The sequence below is a fragment of the Cuculus canorus genome, chromosome 23, assembly GCF_017976375.1.
Source record: "Cuculus canorus isolate bCucCan1 chromosome 23, bCucCan1.pri, whole genome shotgun sequence".
NCBI classification, from domain to species: Eukaryota; Metazoa; Chordata; class Aves; order Cuculiformes; family Cuculidae; genus Cuculus; species Cuculus canorus.
In genome coordinates, this window is record NC_071423.1 from 1,287,565 (window position 1) to 1,308,779 (window position 21,215).

Sequence of the window (21,215 nt, forward strand, 5' to 3'; positions counted from 1 at the left end):
GGGCCTGAAAACTGTCTTCCCTAAACGCAGATAAAGGCATTTCTTCCAAGTTTGGGCTCTCAGTACTTACAGCATCACAGGGAGCGAGGAAAGGGAAAGGTTAAAGATGAGGGTGAGACGTCAGGATGCTCTGGCGTTGGGGTAAATGGTAAAAGGGAGACAACGTCACATGGGTGCAAGCTGGCTAGAAGAGGATGCTCGGGGCAGCACTAAAGAAAAACTAGAATCAGAGCAACCAAAAGGTGAGGGAGGGTTTGTTTTGGCTCTGGGTATCTTGCAGCTGGCAAGGAACCAGGCAGCAGCACCAGCAGGTGATGGGATGCTTCACCCACTATCCCGAAGTCACAGGCTCACGCTCTGAGCCTGCCTGCTGCCCTCCTCCAGGCTCCTTTCCGCTCCCCCTCTCTCTCCTGGCTTTATAATGTGGGTGTTGGACAAGATCCTGGGAACGCGGCATCCCCTGCAGTCCCAGGAGCTCGCAGGGGAACAGCAGCTTGCTTGGTCCTCCCTGGCTTTTGTGGGGGAGAGGAGGGAAAGAAGTGTTGGAGAAACCCCCGGATCGAAGCTAAGCAAAACCACAGGGCTTGAGTCAACACTGGCTGCCACCTCGGGAAAGTTTCCCCGGCCTCAGCAAGCAGGGACAGGACCTACAGCTCATCTTCCCGCCGCCCCTGCTACGCTCCATCCTCCCCATCTCGGCCTCTGGAAGGAGCGCGGATAGATAAAAGCTAGCAATGGGGAGATGTGGCCACCTCTGAGTTTGGGGAACGTGGCCACAGTTTAAGAACCCTGGTGAAAAGCATGCAAAGCAGGCAGCAAAAAGGTTTTTTCCATCAAGACGAAGCAAGGGCAGAGGCTGTGCTATGAGGCCGGTGGGGTTCAGCTCCAGCACCGACGTTCACCCGACACAAGTGCCCCCCGCAAAGGCAAACACTCTTGAATCAGCTTTGAAACAGCTTCCATCACTTTAGATTTAACAGCATCTCAACTAAAAAACTTGCACAAGCCTTTGCTGAGCCCTCCGGCCTGACGACGAAGTCTGGGGTTAATTAAACCCATGCAAAATGCCTGCAGAGGCTGAGCTCACAGGTCAGTGCTCGGAGAAAGCCAGACTGGGGGCTGCAGCCAGGAACAACCTCCACGTGCCCAAACCACTCCTGCTCGGGCGTCGAAGCCTCTTCTTGCAGCAGTCAGGCCCAGGGTGCCCAGAGCAGTGGTGGCTGCTCCATCCCTGGAGGGGTTCCAGGCCAGGTTGGATGGGGCTTGGAGCCCCTGATCCAGTGGGAGGTGTCCCTGCCCATGGCAGGGGGTGGAATTAGATGATCATTAATGTTTCTTCCAATCCAAACCATTCATTTTACCATTCTATGATTCCTATAGCCCTTCACCCTCTCACTTTCCTGACAGAACATCACACGAGCCCGGGCATCCCCTCTGAAGACAGGATTAGCATCTCGCTATCAGGCTTGTTTGCCTTCAATCCTTCCTCAGTAGGACAGGGAAGACCCTCCCTGCCTCTTGTAAACCTATGAGACGTGTTTTCCCTGTGATAATTCGCTCTAATCCCTGCTAACCGCGCTGCTAAAGAGCTCTAATCCCCATGCAGAGGCACACACGCACTAATGGGAGCGCAGGGTGGGCTCAGCAAAGCCTGTAACGGACACCCAGCCCCAACAGAAAGCAGGTCAAGTGTAAAGAGCGAGTCCAGGTCATGCCCGTGTCAGCCGCCCCGCACCACTGCTCCAGCTCTGGGAGATGCTTCTCTGCAAACAAGTGGCTAAAACCCAGCTCCTCACACCCCAAGACCCAGCAGCAAAGCTCAAATTGCTCAACAGCAATGAGAATTAAAAAAAAAAAAAAAAAAAAAAGAAATAAAACCTACAAAACCCCACCAAACAAACAACTAGACATTCATTTGCTTCTTGGCAGGGTGCCTGAGGTATTCAAATGGCTCACGCCTGGGATCAGAAGCCTCTTGAAATTCCTCGCTCTCTTTGGGCTGGGCTGGGAGCCCTGTAAGGCCATCCGTGCCAGCTTCACTGCTCTGGAGGTTCCACAGCCACAAAGCATAGCCTGAGCCCTCCCAAAGCAAACCCGCAGGCTGCAGTGCTCCAAGGAGGAGACAGCGGTCCAGGTTGTCCACACTCAGTGCTTCCAACCATCCGTGAGAGCACCCATGGCATTGTCAGCCTGAGATCTGAGATGCCATTTCTGGCATCTTCAATGAAGTGATGTGACCAGAGGATTTGTCCCTAGAAAAAGATACATCCCAGCACCCTGACCCTGGCGTGCAAAAGCTCACACGGGATGCTACCAAGGTGCTACACACCCAAGCAGTTCAGATTGAGCATTTCTCTATCCAAACAACCCCTCACTCTCTCCTCCAGATAGGAAATCTCCTTCTTCTTCATCACGGAGGGATGCGGACAGGAACTTAATGGGGATTCAGCTCCAACACCCACAGCTGCTTGTTCCGGAGGAGGACACGGCTGCCAAACCACGCGTGATAGTCTCCCAGAAAAGGGAGAGCAGAGATTTTGCAAGGCCGGGTTGAGGTTAATCAGCAGTACATTGTGTGAGGAAGATGCTGTCAGGATCGGAAGTGTGAAAAGGGAAGGCTGAGAGCTCTTGGCAGGGCTGTCCCCTTGCAGCAGGGATCAGGGCCAAGGAACCTTCAGGCATGTTGAGCTCTTTCATCACCCCACAAAGAGATCTCAGCCCCTCTGAGTCGGCTCAAATGCACCTGAGTAACACTTTGTGCCAGTGCACTTGGTAAGCAGCTACGCATGACCTCACAGCTTGGGATGGTGTCATTGCATACCCACAGCCACATGAAATGACTCCATGCCCAGAAGGAAAAAACAACTATCAGCACAATACGACACAGTCCCAATGTAGATGGACTCTGCAGATGCCACTGGGAGCCTACTGCTTCGAAAAAGGAACCTCATTTCTCCTTGCCTGAGTGAAGAAGAGATTTAGACGCAGACACTCAGCCAAAAGCCTCCAATCTGTCTCAAGGAATTCCCCAACGTTCACTTGATTTTCAGCCCAAATCCTTCATAAACTGATCTCTCTGTGTCCCGGCCTTGCCCGAGGCTGAGCCAACGCCACGTCATGCCATTCACGAGGGTACCACATGGCAGGACACAGTCTCAAAGGCCCTCAAGCTCAGCCCCAGAATCTCTCTCTCCACTCACCAGCTCTCTCATTCATAAACCAAGAATGTTTGTTAGAGCTGGAAGGGCCAGACCTGCTGTGGAGAACACACTGGTGGAGTCCAAACAATAAAAGTGTCTATTAATCATGAGTGGAAGGTCCCCATGGATGTTCCCACATCATTCCTCAAGCCCAGGACATCTTTGCATGATACAGAGACCATGAAGCCAGTGATGCAGAAGAGCCTGACCCGATGACGAGAAAGGGAGGCTCGGCAGCTCCGGGTCAACTCCCGAGCACGCACGCTGCCCCGAGGCAGCAGGGTAGGGGGACGAAGCTTGCCACATCGCTCTGCAGCTGCAGATTCCTGCCGCCCATCCCACCCCCACCTCCGCAGCCTCCCCGGCCAACCCTTCCCTCCAGGGCAACGCCAACCAGATGTACAGCCAAGCCGTCGATAAACCGCGGCCGATTGCTCAACGCGAAGGTGCAAGTTGCAGCGGATCACATCCCACGTGGATTGCAGAGGGGTTGCCGCTGCTAGAGAAAGCCCTGCTTCTAATACTGGCCTTTCGATAACATCTTCTGCTTTTCCGTGCAGCACGGAGTGTTTCAGCTCTGCCCACAAGCACAGGCAGCGATTGATGAGCAAGGCAAGGACAAGAAGGAGCCCAAGAGCTTGTCCTCACCCAATGACCATCAAGCCCCCATCTCATTACCCCATCCTTTTCTACCACCACACACGAGGACTCTGGATCTGTCCTCCCTTATCAGGCCGAGCTGTCCGGGTATCTTTGCAGTTGCCAAAGGAGAAGAGAAACGATTAGGGTATTTAGCTTTGAAATCAAACAAATAAGTGCACAGGCTTTTACAAACAGATCAGGGTTGGGAGGTCAGAGCGCAGCTGGTAAATTGCAGTGTTTGCTCTGACTAAATAATATTAGACCAAGGATAATCAATCATTTTAATCAACAAAATTATTTATAAGTCTTTAGAGCAAATAGTCAACTCAGCTAGCAGCTGCCAAGAGATGGCAGGTAGCGTAACGATCCACATACCTCTAATTCCCCTGCGCTAGATACGGATTTAGTTCTATGCATCACTGGATTTACTGCCACTGAAGACTTAAACATGCAACTACCTTGACCCCTTCTCTCTGAAGGCATCCTTCCTCCTTCTCTGTGGCTCACAAAACACACGCAACAGCTCGCTGCAGCTCAAATCAAAAGCAGAGTAGATGGCAATATTCACTGCACACACCAAGCATCTTCCTCACGCTGGCTGCATCTCCCAGCACAGCACCACTTAACAGGAGAGGAGAAAGAACCAACTGAACAGAAGAGTCAAAAGGTGCTCAAAGCAAAGGACGTTGCTTCGCTTCGCTGCCTGAGTGAGCCCCATCTCTTCAGTTTCCCATCACCCCACAGGCAACCAAATCTGGCAACCAAAACCATGCAGCCTCAGGAACACTCCAAACCAACTTCATTTCACAACATCCCAGGAACGGTTCTCCAGGTATAATTTATTTTTAAGCAGACAAGGAAACAATGGTAGAGGACACGAGGATTTTCCAAGCACAAAAAGAGCTCCAAGATTTAAGCCTCCTCCACCTCTCCCCGAGTTGTGTTTCAGACACTGGGTTGGGGAGCAGCACCGCTCTCCCAAAAACCTGGGTGAGATGGAGCTCCTGGGCTTTGTCCTTTTGAGGTTACACCATGCAACCTCCAGGTTACCAGGTGCCCCCATGCATGAGAGCAAGGGCTTTCCCAATCAACCCCTGGCAGGTCTTTTCCAGCTCCTACTTCTAGGAAACTTCCCACCAGGAAAACGTTGGGCCAAACAGAGCCCTGGGAAGATGAAGAAGGTAGGAGTGAGCTGAGAAAGACAGCCAAAGACAAGCTGGGCTGCCCCATTAGCTTCAGTCATCCCCATCCCAGAGCCAAGGGCTGTCCAGGATGGGGATTATGTCACCTATTGGCCTGAGCCCGGAGAGATGGGAGAGCTAAGGGCGAGCGGGGATAAATCAGAGCGGCTGGAGGTGCTCAGATTTGCTCAGAGGAAGCCCGAGCTTGGAAACCTGAGCAAAGGCTTGGGGAGAGAGGCTGAGACACTCGCAGCCCTCGCATCCACCCCGAGTGCAGCATCCGGAAGCTATTAAGGAATTACAGCCTCTCTGGCCCCGAGCCTTCCCCAGCAGAAGTGCCTGGGAGCAGATGGTGAAAGGGCTGATTGAATTCGGCTGCTCAGGCCAAGAGTCTATTAGGAGGAGACGTAAATGGAGGAGGGGGTGTCATTTGGCCACTCAGGAGCTGGAAGCCCTTGCTAAGAACTCTGGGAATCCTCCACCGACTGTAACAAGCCCGGAGGAGCTTTGGCAAGGTCCTAGATGGGTGGCTCAGGGGTGCTGGCTCCTCTCCCCAGGCATCTTCAACTCAAAAGGCAGCACGGCCCCTCTGCGGTGGAAGGGCACCCTCCCAGGATACAGGACCTACAGGTCCCAGTGGTCCCAGTCCCAGGAGCTGTGCACTCCCAAGCCTTGATCCTGGTGGAGAAGGAGGTGTCAGCTCAGCAGCGTTGCCTGCCCACGGGGCCAGCCTTCCTCCCAGAAACACGCAGGTTTGCAAAGCCACTTGATTCCCAACCTGATCCAATCCCACCCCATCCCATGTGCCCGTGGGCAGGCACTGGGCATGGGACCAGACCTCCCAAAGAGGAGGGGAATGGAACTCAGTTGGAGAATGGGACCCAAGAAGGGGAGTGGGACTCAAGAAGGGGAGCAGGACTCAAGGAGGGGAGTGGGACTAAAGACGGGGAATGGGACTAAAGACGGGGAAATGGGACTAAAGACAGGGAAATGGGACTCAAGAGGGGAATGGGACTAAAGACGGGGAATGGGACTCAGGAGGGATGGAGAGGAGGTGGGGGAGACATGTAGGATGGATAAAAGCCAACAGGGGAAAAAGGCATAAATAGGATTCGTAAACCTTGTCATCCACAGTGACAGCCCTACTGAAGGTAATGCTGATTGAGCAAAACACTGACGGAAGAACTGACATTGCCTGAGGGTGAAGGAAGGGTTTAAACCCCTCCCTGGGAAGTTGAGGAAGAAGTAGGAATGACCCAAGCACGGACACAACCCCAAGTTCTGGGCTCTCTACCCTGGCAAGTCAGTTCCCCACACCCCTGCGCCCCAGGGTGGGGACAGGCACCAGGCAACCCCGTGTCACCCCTGTCGCCAAATCTATCCCTCTTTTTCCAAGGCAGAAAGATCCAATGACTCCCTACGGGTCGCTTTGGCTCCTTGCCCCGGCTCCTTGAGGTTGGGAAATCGGGAGCCTCGTCAGGCTCTGCTGGAGGGGCGGGCACAGAGTGCTCCGTGACCTTAAGGGGATCTTTTCCAGAGCAATCTTTTCCGAGACAAGTCATGAGATTATTTCTTGCCTGGAATTTGCTCCTGCGGCTCCCATCGGCCCCGGACTGCTGAGTCAAGAGACCGCTGGGGCTGTGCCCTCCAGATGAGTAAATAAATTGCCATGGGGAGTGGTGGGGTGGCTTGGGGAAAGGGGGGGGATAGAGCCCAGGCAGGGTGTGGGATGAAAGGAGGGAGGGGACCTGATGACTCCTCCAGCCTTAGGTTGGAGATGCAGCCTGCCTTGGCAGCCGGCATCGCTGCCGCTTTGTACGCATCGAGTTAGTCACCAGATTAGCGAGCACAGTTACACACAGCTGTTTAAAGGCACATTCTCCCTCCCCTTCACTTTGATTCCTTTTATCTGTTTTTTTCCTCCCTTCTTTCTTCCTTTTTTATTTTTTTTTAATTTATATTAATTTTTTTAGGCCTAATTCCAGCTTTCAATAAATGCTTGGGACTGGCAGCCAGCAAACTCCTGGGGAAGCCAAGGAAGATGCAGCCCTCGGTCACAGCCTGAATCACAGAATGGTTTGGGTTGGAAGGAACCTCAAAGCCCATCCAGTCCCACCCCCTGCCACGGGCAGGGACACCTCCCACTGGATCAGGGGCTCCAAGCCCCATCCAACCTGGCCTGGAACCCCTCCAGGGATGGGGCAGCCACCACTGCTCTGGGCAACCTGGGCCAGGGCCTCCCCACCCTCAGCGTGAAGAATTTCTTCTTAATGTCTAGTCTGAATCTTCCCCCCTCTAATTTAATGCCATTTCCCCTTGTCCTGTCACTCCATGCCCGTGTAAAAAGTCCTTCCTCGGCTTTCCTGCAGCCCCTTTCAGCACTGGAAGCTGCTCTAAGGATTCCCAGAGCCGCCTCCTCTCCAGGCTGAGCAACCCCAACTCTCTCAGCCTGTCCTCAGAGCAGAGGTCCTCCAGCCCTTGGATCATCCCTCTGAAGATACCAAGTGGCTTGGGCTAGTGGTGAGAGGGCTGGTCCAGCCTGAGAACAGGAGCATCTCCCCGCTCCCTCGCCGTGACACCAGTCCAACAAGCAGCCAGGTTCCTCCCCAGGATCCATATGGCTCCGGCTGCTCCAGGCTCAGCCGTTTGAAAGCAGGAACGCGAGAGTCATCCAGCTCGAAGGCAAAACAGGCGCACGGCCGGGGCCTTTCAAGTTGCAAGCTTCAAATCTGGAGCTGCTTAAAGGGATGGAAAGCAGCCCCAGTGACGAACCACCCCGCTGGGCCACAGCTACCGTGACAGCTCCGAAACCCCACTGCTGACGCTGGAAAGTAAAACTTTCCCAGCGCCTCGGTGGCACCGGGCTTCCCAGAACCGGGCAGAACCCTCTGACATCAACCCCAAATTTTTCCCCATCCTTTAGGAAGGATGTGGGGGTAAAGGATGAGGAGCCACAATCATAGAATTGTTGGGTTGGAAAAGACCTTTGAGATCATCGAGTGCAACCATACCTGTCTTCTACTAAACCAGATCCCCGAGCAATGCTATAAGTAACCGGCCAGACTGATGCTGGGGACCAAGCAAATGACTTAAATGACTTTTTCCCCCCACCTATGGCTGCAAATGAAGAGGAATTGCGTTTACTGACCTCACAAAGTGGTGTGGAGCAGTTGGGTAACATGCCTTGAGCATTTTAAAAGAGAAAGCACTTGGCATTGTACTTTAAAACCGCTTCTAACAATAATGTGAAAAAAAAGACCAAAAAAAAAAAAAAAAAAAAAAAGACCAAATTTCACGTGTTCCACTACATCTTTTTTTAATTTGCCAGTGGAAAAAGCCAGGAGTACTCAGCTTTTGCAAGTTGTTTCTTCTGACGGTTCAGGTTTCAGTAAACAATTTGTGAAAACTAAAAGGTAAAAAAGAAAAAAAAAGAAACAAAACCTTTGCTGCTTCCAGAACACTGACCAAAATTAAGTGGTTTTGCACAAACACATGCAGATATCTAAAAAAAACCCAAAACTTTCGTGTGGGTCAAAAAGCCACATTATTGTGATGGATGTGCTGATGGGGCTTTGGGGGGGAAGCAACAGAAACCAAGCCCCGAAGTGCTTCCCAGTGTCCAACTCCAGTTCCTGGGGTTCAGCGGCTGCAACAGGAGCAGCAGCTCTCCCTTAGTCAGCAGTTTTCATCTGGGGACATCAAGCACATCCCAAGAGAGGCAGTATTGCAGTGGAAATCCCAACCCAGGACTCCAGCCACCACGAGGACACGCAACCCTCATCCTCCTGTGAGAGGCACTTGGTTCCTGGAGGGACACGGGACCAAGGCGTTCGCACCCCCCGTTTAGCTCCATCACAAATCAGAGTCAATCAGTACATCCAAACTGGAAATCCCAAGGAGCAGATTGGTGCTGGTGCTGCACAGGAGACAGAGAGGTGCAGTGCAGCCTAATGCAGATCATAAAAGCTAAATACCACAAGCAGAGGCTGCGGATGCCCCCATGTCTATGCTGCAGCTTAATCATGCCTCAGTTTCCCCTTAAACCAGGTCTGATCAAGCCTTTCTTCACCATCTTTTAGGATGAGAGGACCCAAAAGCATGCTGCATGTTCAAAAAAGCCAAGTCCCACTGGCTGGCTTCTCCTCACTCCCCACCAGCCATCTCAAGAATGCCTTGGAATCACGTCAAGTATTTGAAACGAGATGGGGGGAGAGGGGGCATGAGGAGGGGAGCACGGGGGGAGCCGCTCAGCTTTTGACTCAGTGTCTGGCTTCTTTCATCAAACCCACATTCCTACTCATGCCATCACCCTCCGGGAAAGTGCGACAACGTACATAATCCATGTGGAGCCAATTTAAAATCCCCCTCCGTGTAAGAAAATGCATTTCGTTCATTAACAAGCTCTGAACGCTGAGCTGGGGTTAGGAGCCAGCCTACAGCTCCACAGCCAGCCCAGCACCAGGGTCTTTCAGCAGCCAAGGTTTCCTACGCCTGCCTGGCCCACAGCGATGTCCTACTGGAGAGCAAACCCACCCAGCGGATGCTGAGGATCAGCCCACTGGACTTTTCTTGCAGTTGGAATAATGCTGAGTTTTCTGCACCAACCACTTAAAATGCAGGTCTTTGCCACTTTGGGCTTTATAGGAAAGGTTTAACAGGCACAAAAAGGCTGGAAAGCAGAGGATTGCTGGAGCGGGGGGATTGTAGCTGTGCCCAGCCATGAGATGGTGCGGATGGGAATTATAGCCCCAGAGCTCAAGCAGCTCAGACGCAGACAGAGCTCTGCAGTTTTGCACATCCCAATCCACAACTGGGGCAGCCGCCAGCACACGGCAAATAGCTGAGGGCTCACCATGACCTCTGCTCTTCAGCTCTCATTCCCAAATCAGAGGGAACCACAGAAACACGAGGATTTTCCCTGCTGGGAAAGAAAGTTGCTCTTTCTTCCTTGCATTTGTAATATTTTTGGGGTGAGTTATATTAATCCACAGCCTGTGTGGCTCCGGGAACGCGACGTGGGACTGCACTGACACACCAGCCCCCTGGCATCTCGCAAACAACAGGTCCACCTGCACGGTGCACAGAGCCGGCCGCTGGACGGAGGGAGCATCGACAGCAATTCCAGGCGTGTTGGAAAATTGAGGGTGGTCAGCAAGGTCAGGGGAGGCGATAGGGGAAAATATATTGACTGCTCGGTAGGTCCTGCGCATATGGATATTGCCTCATGGGCTCGACGATGTTCACGGGGCAGAAGAGCAAAGCAGGTCTCAGATCAAAACCTCAACCCAAAACTGTGCAGGTTCATCTCACAGTGGAGAAAGAGGTGAGTAACAGTGCAGAGGTCCGGGTTTGCCTCCCATTAAGGGCTAAATAAGCCAGAAGTTATTCTATCACATTGGAGAAGGGAACAGAACAGCTCAGAGCACTTCTGAACACCAGCATCAAAAGCTTCGCCTCCATCTAAACACGCACAGCCCTGCAGAAGCTCAGGCTCTGCATGCAAATACAGTCGTTAATGTTACACGCGCTTAGACCAGCGGGCACTACGATCGAGATACGAAGGCTGAGCTTTTTAACCAAATGACAAACCAAAACCACTCTGAACTGGGGGTTTTTCTGCCACCTCTCTGGACCATCAAACTCTGCATTCCCTCTGGATGTGAGCCCCTCCCCTGCTCAAGGAGAGACAAAGCCACTTGTGGATTTACACATTTTCACGTAATCACCCCCAAAGCCTGCAGCAGTCGCACAAATCCTCCAACCTGAAGAAGCGGAGATGGACAGAGAGAGCTGATCTACGGGTGGGACGTGCAGAGCCGTAGAGCCGGACTGGAACCCAGCGCTACGTGGGTCACCAACCCAGTATCTCCGGAGCCATCGCACAATCTAGCGATGGGCAGAACTCAAGTGGCCCCCCCTCAAATTCCACCGCACCTGGGAAAAATGTAGGAGCTTGTAGGAGAATCAATAAATATTTATTGTTTAACTAGCAGTATTTTGACCGGAGATGTAAGCATGGCCCCAGGCCAGCGAAACCAGAGCCTCTTGGCCAGCACGGCAAACAACTTTTTTTCTGTATCTAGTTGGAAGATTATAAACTACACAATGAAGGGGGAAAAGAAAACACAGGCAGTGAGCAGCTTAGTCACGGAAAATGAACAAAAGAGCAGAGATACATAACTATGTCGTGGGTTTTAAAATAAAAGAGGGATGCAAGCCCAGTTTTTGGCTGAGAGACAGCTGTGGAGTTTATATCAGCTACAGATTTGTCCCACTGGCTTCTGCAGCAATGAGGCTTTACGGTGGATCAGAGCATATATTATCCCTGGCCTTGGTGGAGCTGCGCTGATTTGGACAAGCTGCAAACTGGCCCGTAACTCACAGCTGAGGAGCAGATCTAGAGATTCGGGTCTCAGCCTCTGGAGGCACAATCCTGCACCCAAAAGGACGACCACAGTTTCCTTGAGGATCCCCAAACTCACAGCACAATGAAGAGTCAGCCCCTGGCTCCAGGGGCATTGTGATGCTCTATGAAGGGACATCATCTCCTTGGCTTCGATCAGGCCATTGGCACCATCCTACCAAGCACAGGTCTTCTCTCCATCAAGATCTGTCAGCCTGGAAGATGCCAGCAGCTTTGGATCCATTCCAGGGACAGTAGTGACACTTGCTCTCCTAAGATATAATTTGTTTGCTTCATGCCTATGCAAGGACCAGCTGACAGTGCAAAAAGGCAAACACCCTCTTACCTTGTTTGAGACAAATCCACCTGGATTTTTCCCTTTCTTGCCCCAAATCCCAGCTGATACTGGTACCACAACTGCAAACAGCCATTTGGGATGACACATCTAAACATTTACACCCCTAAACCAGACAAAAGCGTGGTCTTACCCACACCTATCTATTCAGAGTGCCTGAGATGCATCTGCTCTCACCCAAACACCAAGAACATCAAGCCACTTTCCATTTTGCCTCCAGCATCAACTGGAATCCCAGGGTCAAACCACAGGACAACCTTCATAGCCTGAACTTGATCCCTGTGGACCCCCAGCAAGGATCCTACGTTCAGAAAGATGCAGACACCGCTTTTTCACAGCTACGCACTGTAAAGCCAGCAATCCTGGTACAACTCGGTATGTCCCAGTCCCACAGGAGAGAGCACACGCTCCCAGCTCCTTGCTGCCTGCCAGCAATCTGCTATGGATTTGGGAGAGCGGGATTGCATCCGACGTGTTCGTCAGCTCCCTTTGGAGAGAATGCATAGCATTCCCGCGTGAGGTTGTGTTATCCCTTCATTTTATAAGGTCTATCAAAGCATGGCACGCTGTAATTACATGGCAAATTAGCGGCCACTTCGTGTAACAACACTGTAATTACACAGTTGTGACATGCTTTGGGGGGGTTTATGATGAAAAAGTGGAAGGAATGGGCTTTGCTCCTTTTCCCTGGAAATCTCACTCCTTGTACCCAGGTTAAAAATGTGCTTGAGTCCATGGCTCCCTGAAGGAAAGGTCCATGAAGCTGCTCTTTCCACCCCTTTTCACAGCTTTGCCCTTAAGCAGACAGAGCTGGCACTAAAGAAGCTGGAGGGGGTGGCAGCCAGGTGCAGACAGTCCCCTCCCTCCCTGTAACTATCATTCCCCCATCCTAGCTGGATACCACAGTAATGGGCATTTTGTGAGTGCATAGAAAGATAATTGCTCTTTTTCAGTTCAAATTCTCACCTCCTCCACAGGCAATCAGCATCGAAAATGCCAGAGGAGCCCAAAGCCTTACATTTATAAGACTCTCACCCTCCTTGGCTGATGATTCATGCCCACACAGAACAATCCGGGCCAAAGCAGAGCTCTCACCTTTGCTGTCAGCGTGGGATGCGACTCTCTGCATCCCTGAAATCACCTCTCGCAGCTTGTTTCCTTTTCCCAGGCTTTGCTGGGCTCCCAGGCAAACACAGAGGCATTTCGTGTGTGCACAGTCCACCAGGGAGGACAGGTACTCGCTTTTCCAGTCCAACTCACACAAAGGAAGGGACAGAGGACATCTCAAAACAGAGTAAAATGCTGGTGCTCTGCTGCTGTGTTTCATCCCACATGCGAAAACGTGGCCACACCAAGATGGATCTCTTAGCAGCAGCAGGGAAACTGAGTCACCCAGGGGCTGAGACCAAACTGGAGTCTGAGTGCTGTGCAAGGACAACGCAGGATCAAATCTTCCTTTCTGGAAAAGGTGTTCAAAGTCCCTGTGTCCTACAACTCTCGTATCCCCAACCAGCTCAGCAAACTCCCTTGCATGGGACAATCCTGCTGAGACTCCACTCCGTAGAGACCTGGGAGTGAAGGTATGGTTGGAAACTTGCCCTCTCTCGATAAGAGATGAAGGATCCCATCCTAAGACCATAAAGATCCCATCCTAAGACCATGATGAAGATGCATTCAGACTCACAAAGCGCTTTGCCATTTCCCTGCAGAAAGGCACTCTGGAGGAGGGTCTGCACTTGCCAGAAGAGTCGCTTTAGATGCCAAATCCCTTATTTGTCTGTATTGAAAGTGAAAGCAAAGGGCTAAAAGCAAAGATTGACCTGGCTATGGGAAGGGGAAGAGGCTGGTTCAGGCAGTCCTCCATCTGAACACACTGGAGAAGCTCGCTGCTTCCCTGTACCCTGCAGCAACCACAGGAGGAGAAATCTTCCTGCGGCCCTGACCTGAGTTTGTCCCAAACCCTAAAGAGAGGGAAAAGCTCTTGCCTAATAAAAACACCCCCCTGGGATGCCACCCACACACAGGCCAATGGAAACAACACGTCTGTCAGCCAGCTGTCCTTAGGGTATGCATGGGAAGCGCCGAAACGTGGGGTCCTTCCATCTCCCCGCAGTCAGGATTTCTACGCTGCATGTGCACAAGCCAATTCCTCTTTTCTGCCAAGCAGCAACAAATCCACCACCGCTTCCGTATCACATCTCCAGAGAAAGGAAGCAAAAGGGGGAGTGGAAGGAGGAGGATGGGGGTGCCTCACCCATGCTGCTCAACATCACCACTACTGTGATGGGAAGCCCTGGGCTGCGGGATCCCTCGTGGGACGCCCTGGGCTGCGGGATCCCTCATGGGACGCCCTGGACTGCGGGATCCCTCATGGGATGCCCTGGGCTGCGGGATCCCTCGTGGGACGCCCTGGGCTGTGGGATCCCTCGTGGGATGCCCTGGGCTGCGGGATCCCTCGTGGGAAGCCCTGGGCTGCGGGATCCCTCGTGGGACGCCCTGGGCTGCGGGATCCCTCGTGGGACACCCTGGGCTGCGGGATCCCTCGTGGGACACCCTGGGCTGCGGGATCCCTCGTGGGATGCCCTGGGCTGCGGGATCCCTCGTGGGACGCCCTGGGCTGCGGGATCCCTCGTGGGATGCCCTGGGCTGCAGGATCCCTCGTGGGATGCCCTGGGCTGCGGGATCCCTCGTGGGACGCCCTGGGCTGCGGGATCCCTCGTGGGACGCCCTGGGCTGCGGGATCCCTCGTGGGATGCCGCAAGGCAGTAGCTTCACCAGATAATGCCATTATCTCTCAGTATTTGGGAGTCACAATTAAACACTGCCAGCTTCCAGCAAGGGTTGCAGAGCTGCTTCTAACCCTGACCTCAGAGAGCAAACACAACTGGAGGAAACAAATCAACTTGCGGAGGGCAGCGTTTGCCAGTTGCAAGGTTAAGTTCCCATTAGGGTTGATATCTGCATGGTTTGGGTTTTTATTGTCTGAAAAAAAAAAAGACGATAAACTCAGTCCCACCAACCCACTGGTGGATCAGTCACAGATCTGCAACCAAAAGTGAATGCATCCACTCTGTCAAATCCTCATAACAAAAACTCACGCACATACAACTTGTACATGAAAAGCGAAGCCCATCACCGTGTTTTTTTGGCTCCTGACCTATACGTCTCACTCACACATTCTTGCTGCCAACAGCAGGAGGGAATTTGGCTTTGAAAGCTTTGTACAACTTCGCATCCCTTTCAGGTTATTTTTAAACCTTCTGGATACGCTACAAATCCCACCTCACCGTTACCCGAGGAGGCTGCCCGCACGCGTGGGTTGGAGCAGGGTTTAATTTCAGGGGGGGATGAGAAGGGGAGGATACTGAGAGGCCAATGCATCTCCGCACTTTTATGGGGCATCAAGCACCTGGCACATTAAACATCTTGCACAATTGAAAATCTACATCTGTAACGGCTCTCCCTGCATGAAGTTAACCCTACAGATACTTTGCTGCTTGCTGGCACGTAAAGAAAAATGGAGCTGGGCTCCTTCTGAGTGAGGCTGATGCTTATTTCGAACAGAAGGGCAATGGGCACATTTAGTGGCACATTCAGAAGACCAAGGGCTGAACCAGGGAGAAGTAAAGTCCTCAGACACAGCCCAAACCAGGCAAGAGTACAGAAAAGTGATGTCCCCTACGCAGGGCATTGCTGGATCCCAGAAATATAAACTAGCAGCATCCACGCTCCCTCTCTCAACATCAATCCAACCAAGCAAGAAAGCTTCAGCATTCTCGAAGAAGTTCAAGGGGAAATGAGGTTAAGCCAGCTAATTGACAACAGTGACCTTTTTGGCTGATAGTAACACACCAAAACAGAAGCGACTGCAGCTGAAGCCGACAAGGAGTCAGCTCTTTTTTTACCTTTTGGGGGTTTGTTTCTCAATGCTCTTCCTGACAAAGCTTAAACTTTGGGTCAACTCTAAATATTGCTGGCTGACACGCTGCAAAAGAACTTCCATGGAGAGAAGACCTGACCTCAGGCACAAGGCAATTAAATGCTCCAATGCTCAAACACCTCAACAACACAGTCTCTGTGCTCCCACCCATGCCAGCGGGTGTAAACTTGAACAGATACTTTGGTCTGAACTGAAAAACAAACCAAACATCCCACAGCCCTGCCTGAATGGTCCAGGTGCTTCCTCCATCCCTATTTTCTTCCCCGGCAAGCAAACATACAGCTGTCCCGATCTGAAGCGCAGGAATGAGTTTCCAAATGTTCTTTTAACCAAAGCTTTAGGAAATAGGCACAAACAAGTCCTCAGCTCCACTCGAGCCTCTCATTTTAACCTACATAGGTGCTTCGGAAAACCATCCTCAGCATCCCTACTGAGTACGGAAGCCTGGTCCTTTCCAAGACCCCACCTGAAAGCTGGGCTCAGCCTTGCGTCAGAGGCACAGAGCACCAAAATACAAGAGCTATAACCAGCAAGCGGGTCCTCTACGAGCAGGTAGAGCAGAAAGATGGTTCGTGCCAAAGCCACTCGCCCCGCATCGGACTGAGTGACTTACTGGAGTTCCCTGCACACAAGCTGATTCCACACAAGCACCTATTTTAAGTCCAACCCCTGTGCTGCTCCAGCCCTTCTTGCACTCTGGCATTCAGCTGTCAGTTTATTTCCCACAGGCAGCCTAAAATCATACCAGGAGGATAAATCAGCAGGAAACTTTAGCTGAAAGTTGCTAACTGGCAAAGAAATGCACAACTCCACCTTTAATATGATTTTTTCTGCAGCAAAATCCAACCGACGTCCACTTAGTGGGAACCACAGCAGGGAGAGGCGAAGCAACAGGACTCGTTTCGCTCTCTCTCGCACCCAGAGAAAGAAGTTTTTGCCCCATCCTCTGCTGAGGAAGGCAGCGGGGCAGTAGTATGTGAACAACGGCTTTTGAGATGGTAAAAACTCCTGTTACCCACAGGCAGCAGCAGCTGAGCTTAACGCTACAGCAGAAAAAACCCTCACGCCTCGTTTCATTAACATGTTTCTAGCTTCCCTGATAGCTCCTTCCTCCACCCATTTCCCAGCTCCAGCGAGGAGGGGGAAAAAAAATCCAAGCAGACGGTTTTCCTGGTTTAAAAGCGGCAAATGCAGAGGAGGCACCGCTGGAGTTTTGTTTCCTAAGCGCTCGGACCAAGCATTTCCACTGCGGGATGGGGAGAACGAGCATCCCAGAGGGGAGTTTGTGCAGAGCTGCCAGCTCATCCGCTCGGGAAAGGGTCGGGATGCTCTGGAGAGCTCGGAACCCCGAGCGCATCCCTCCTGCCTCCCCGCTGGATGTGCTGCCCGCATCCCTGAGAGGAAGAGGAGGCTGCGGTGATGGGGGTGAAAGGTGGGGGGGGGGGGGTGCGGGGTTTTGGGGGTGTGGGATGATGGGGAATGCAGGGGGATAAGGGTACCGGATGATGGGGGCGATGGGGAATGAGGGGTCATTGTGGTCCAAGGGGAGGGGGATGCAGGGGTTTGGGGTGGGGAATGACGGGGAACGCAGAGGGATGAGGGTACAGGAGGATGGGGTGTTATGAGGGTACAAGGGGAGGGAAGGCAGGGTTTTGGGGGTGTGGGATGATGGAGAATGCAGAGGGATAAGGGTACGGGAAGATGGGGGTGATGGGGAATGAGGGGTCATTGTGGTCCAAGGGGATGGGGATGCAGAGGTTTGGGGTGGGGAATGATGGGGAACGCAGAGGGATAAGGGTACAGGAGGATGGGGGGTTATTGGGGTGCGAGGGGATGGGGATGCACGGGTTTGGGGATGTGGGATAATGAGGAATGCAAAGGGATAAGGATACGGGAGAATGGGGTGTCATGTGGGGTGCAAGGGGACAGGGGTGCAGGGGGAATGAGGGGTCATAGTGGTCCAAGGGGATGGGGATGCAGGGGTTTGGGGTTGGGTGATGATGAGGAATGCAGAGACATGAGGGTACGGGAGGATGGGGGTGCAAGGGGATGGGGATGCAGGGGTTTTGGGGCTGTGGGATGATGGGGAATGCAGGGGGATAAGGGTATGGGGGGATGCGGGCGCAAGGGGTTGGGGATGCAGGGGTTTGGGGGTGTGGGATGATGGGGGGATGGAGGAGATGGGGTGCAGGGGGGTGGGTGTGTGGGGAGATGGGGGATGCGGGGTGATGGGGAAGGAGGGGTGATGGGGTGCAAGGGGATGCGGGGTGATGGGGAATACGGGAAGAGAAGGGTGGAGGGGCTGCTGCAAAGTCTTGGAAGCGCTCGGGAAGTAAGTTGTGTGCGGGCAGAGCCGGGCGGCGCCGCTCGGGGCTGCGCTTCCACCTCCCTTCGCCACCCCTTCCCGAGAAAAAAAAACACAACCCCCAACCCTCCCCAGGGCCGGAGAAAAGAAGGAGAAGAGCTCCGGAGGGGGCACACGGGCAGAGCGCTCACCGGGGGACGGGAAGAGCTCCATGTCCACCTTCTCCGTCTTGATGATGGTCAGATCCACCGCCGCCTTCATGGTGCGGCGGATGCTGAGCCCCGCGGGGCGCCCGGTGCCTTCCTCCTCCTCCTCCTCCTCCTCTCTTTCTCGCTCTCCTCTCGCCTCGCTCCCACCCCGCTCGGCTCCAGCCCCGCTCCGCCTCACCCGCCGCCGCCGCCCCGGCCCGGGCTGAGCCGCCGAGGGGAGGGCGAGAGGGCGGACCCAGAGCTGACAGCGCAGGGGAGGGATCTGTGCCCCCGCCCCGGGGCGGCACCGAGCGGGGAAAGGGGGGAGAGGGGAGAGCGGGGAGAGAGGAGAGGAGAGGGGGAGAGAGGAGAGGGGGGAGAGAGGGGAGGGAGAGGGGAAAGAGAGGAGAGGAGAGGAGAGGAGAGGAGAGGAGAGGAGAGGAGAGGAGAGGAGAGGAGAGGAGAGGAGAGGAGAGGAGAGGGGAGAGGGGGAGACGGGAGAGGAGAGGGGAGAGAGGGGAGAAGGGGGAGAGGGGAGACAAGGAGAGGGGGAGAGTGGAGAGGGGAGAGGGGGGTGTGGGAAAGAGGGGAGGCAGAAGGGGTGGGGAGAGGAGCAGAAAGGGGGCAGAGAGAGGGGGAGAAAGGGAGAGAGGGGAGGGGGTGTGTGGGAAAGAGTGGGCAGAGGGGGTGGGGAGAGGGGAGAGGAGGCGGGGGGGAGGAGAGATGGGGAGAGAGGGAGAGGGGGACATGAGGAAGAGGGGGCAGAAGAGGTGGGGAGAGGGGGAAGATGGGGAGAAAGGGGGAGAGGGGGGGCAGAGGGGGAGAAGGGAGAGAGGGGAGAGACGGGGGTGTGGGAAAGAAGGGGGCAGAAGGGGTGGGAAGGGGGGGAGGGGGGAGGGGGAGGCGGGAGAGAGACGGGGAAGAGAGGGGAGTAGGAGATGGGGAACGGGATGGGGGAGATGGGGGTGAGGAGGGAGGGGGGCATGGGGAAGGGGGGCAGGAGGGGTGGGGGAGAGGGGGGAGACGGGGAGCAGGGGTGGAGAGAGGGGGATGGGGGAGATGGGGCTGGGGAGATGCGGAGGGAGGAGAGGGAAGATGGGGAACAGTAGATGGGGAAGAGGGGGGAGAGGGGAGATTGGGAGATCGCAGAGAGGGTGGGGAGAGGGGGAAGATGGGGGCAAGGGGGGATGAGGAACAGGAGATGGGGACAGGGGGTGTGGGGCAGAGGGCCAGGGGGCAGAGGAGATGGGGAGATGGGGGATGGGGAGGGGGCAAGGAAAGGAGATGGGGAGGGGGGAGATGGGAGGGGGGAGGCAGAGGGGGAGAAGGGGCGGGAGCAGAGGAGATGGGGAGATGAGGGGGCAAGGAGTGAGAGGGTTTGGGGAGAGGGGGGAGATGGGGAGGGGGCAGGGGGTGGGGGGCAGAGGGGATGGGGAGATGGGGAGAGGGGGGAGATGGGGTGGGGTGGGGAGATGGGGATGGGGGATGAGGAATGCAGGGGGTAAGGGTGTGGGAGGATGGGGGGAATGAGGAATGTGGGTACAGGGGGATAGGGAATGTGGGGTGATGGGGGTGTGAGGGGACAGGGAATGCAAGGGAATAAGGGTACGGGAGGATAGGGGGTGATGGGGAGTGCAGGGGGATGAGGAGTGAGGGAGGATGGGGGATGCAGGGTGATGGGGGGTGGGGGTGATAAGCGGGGAGATGAGGGTGATGGGAGTGTGGGGTGATGGGGAGCACAGGGGCATGAGGTTGTGGGGTGATGAGGGATGCAGGGGGATGAAGAAAAAAGGGTGATGAGGGGTGATAGTGCGGGATGATGGGGGATACAGTGTGATGAAAGCTGGGGGGGGGATCTCAGTGCGTCTAGCACAAAGCTGGGTGCTGCTGCACCTCTGCCACAGCCTCTACTCGCAATCCCAGCCCCAAAACACAAGGACTTGCAGTTTTAGCAGAGGAAAATGCCACTGGCTGCACACAGCCCCAAGCTGGAGCTGCAGTGTGCTGCTGAAAACTGGTGTCTCTTGAAACCAGGCCAGTTGCCATCACCCTGCTTGTCTCAACACAAACCACTGCCTTTCACGCTCACATCACTGACGCTGCTGCCCACTCAGCCTGGGCTACTCCCACCCCTGAACCCATCCGAAAGTGTGGGTACAATCGGGGCTCAATCGTGTGGCGATGGGTGACGGCCAGAGGTGGTTGTTCAGGATGTGCTTCATGCAGGTGGGATACCCAGTTTGGGGACTGGCTGGATAAAAAAACACCTTAAAGATGCAAGATGAGTATCATGCCAGCATGGCATGAATTTAACAGAAGAACATGGTTTTTCACATGAAATGTGTTTTATTATATTTAAGTAGCACAAACTTCAGACCACAAACGGCAGAGCAGAAGGGAGATTATGACTCACAGATGTCAATTTACCGGTATAAGTGTGTTTTAAAAAAAAAAAGTCATTAGCAACTAGCTTTTGTGGTTCTCTCACTCCGAAAGTCTTAACAATCTCTGACACGCTGGCAGAGCCCGGGCTGCTCTGATCAAAGCTGGGCTCAAACGAGCATCCCGGCTGAAACGGGCAGGAGAAAGCAGCCACGGGAGCCAGTGTCCAGGGTCCAAGGCTGCCCGACAACCCATGGATGAACCAGAGTCCTGCTCGCAGCCACCACTGAAACCTTTAAAAGCACTGAAAGAGCAGCTGCAGTTGCAAATGTTACAGCTCAGGATCACTGCTAGCTTCTTCAGCACTGCCTTTCTCAGTCACCTAATGCGTGTTTTTATTTATGTGACTAAAAGAAGCTGTGAGGTGCCGGGGCCACAAATGCAGAGCCTGATTCTGGCTTGCACGAGCAGCCGGTTTCACCCAGGCACAGAGCTCAAGACGCAGCCAGCAGGAAGTTTGAGAGCTAACAAAGCGGGGAGGCAGTTAGCTCCAGCCCAAAGTTCATCTTTCAGGTGCCTCACTCATTGACAAGCACCCACGTTTCCAATTTTACAGGCA

General features: G+C 53.9%; 1 protein-coding gene across 2 annotated transcripts in view; it reads right to left on the reverse strand.

Moving 5' to 3' along the window:
- Positions 1–21,215, reverse strand: part of ETS1 (ETS proto-oncogene 1, transcription factor) — a 78,701-nt gene that overhangs the window by 34,427 nt on the left and 23,059 nt on the right. The window contains exon 1 of one of the 2 annotated variants that reach the window (XM_054086855.1): positions 18,218–18,437. The exons of the other annotated variant lie outside the window; for it this stretch is intronic. Within the exon in view, the coding sequence (XP_053942830.1) occupies positions 18,218–18,287 (70 nt within the window). The 5' untranslated portion in view covers positions 18,288–18,437. Of the gene's footprint in view, positions 1–18,217; positions 18,438–21,215 lie in introns of those variants that run through there. 2 annotated transcript variants of the gene reach the window in all.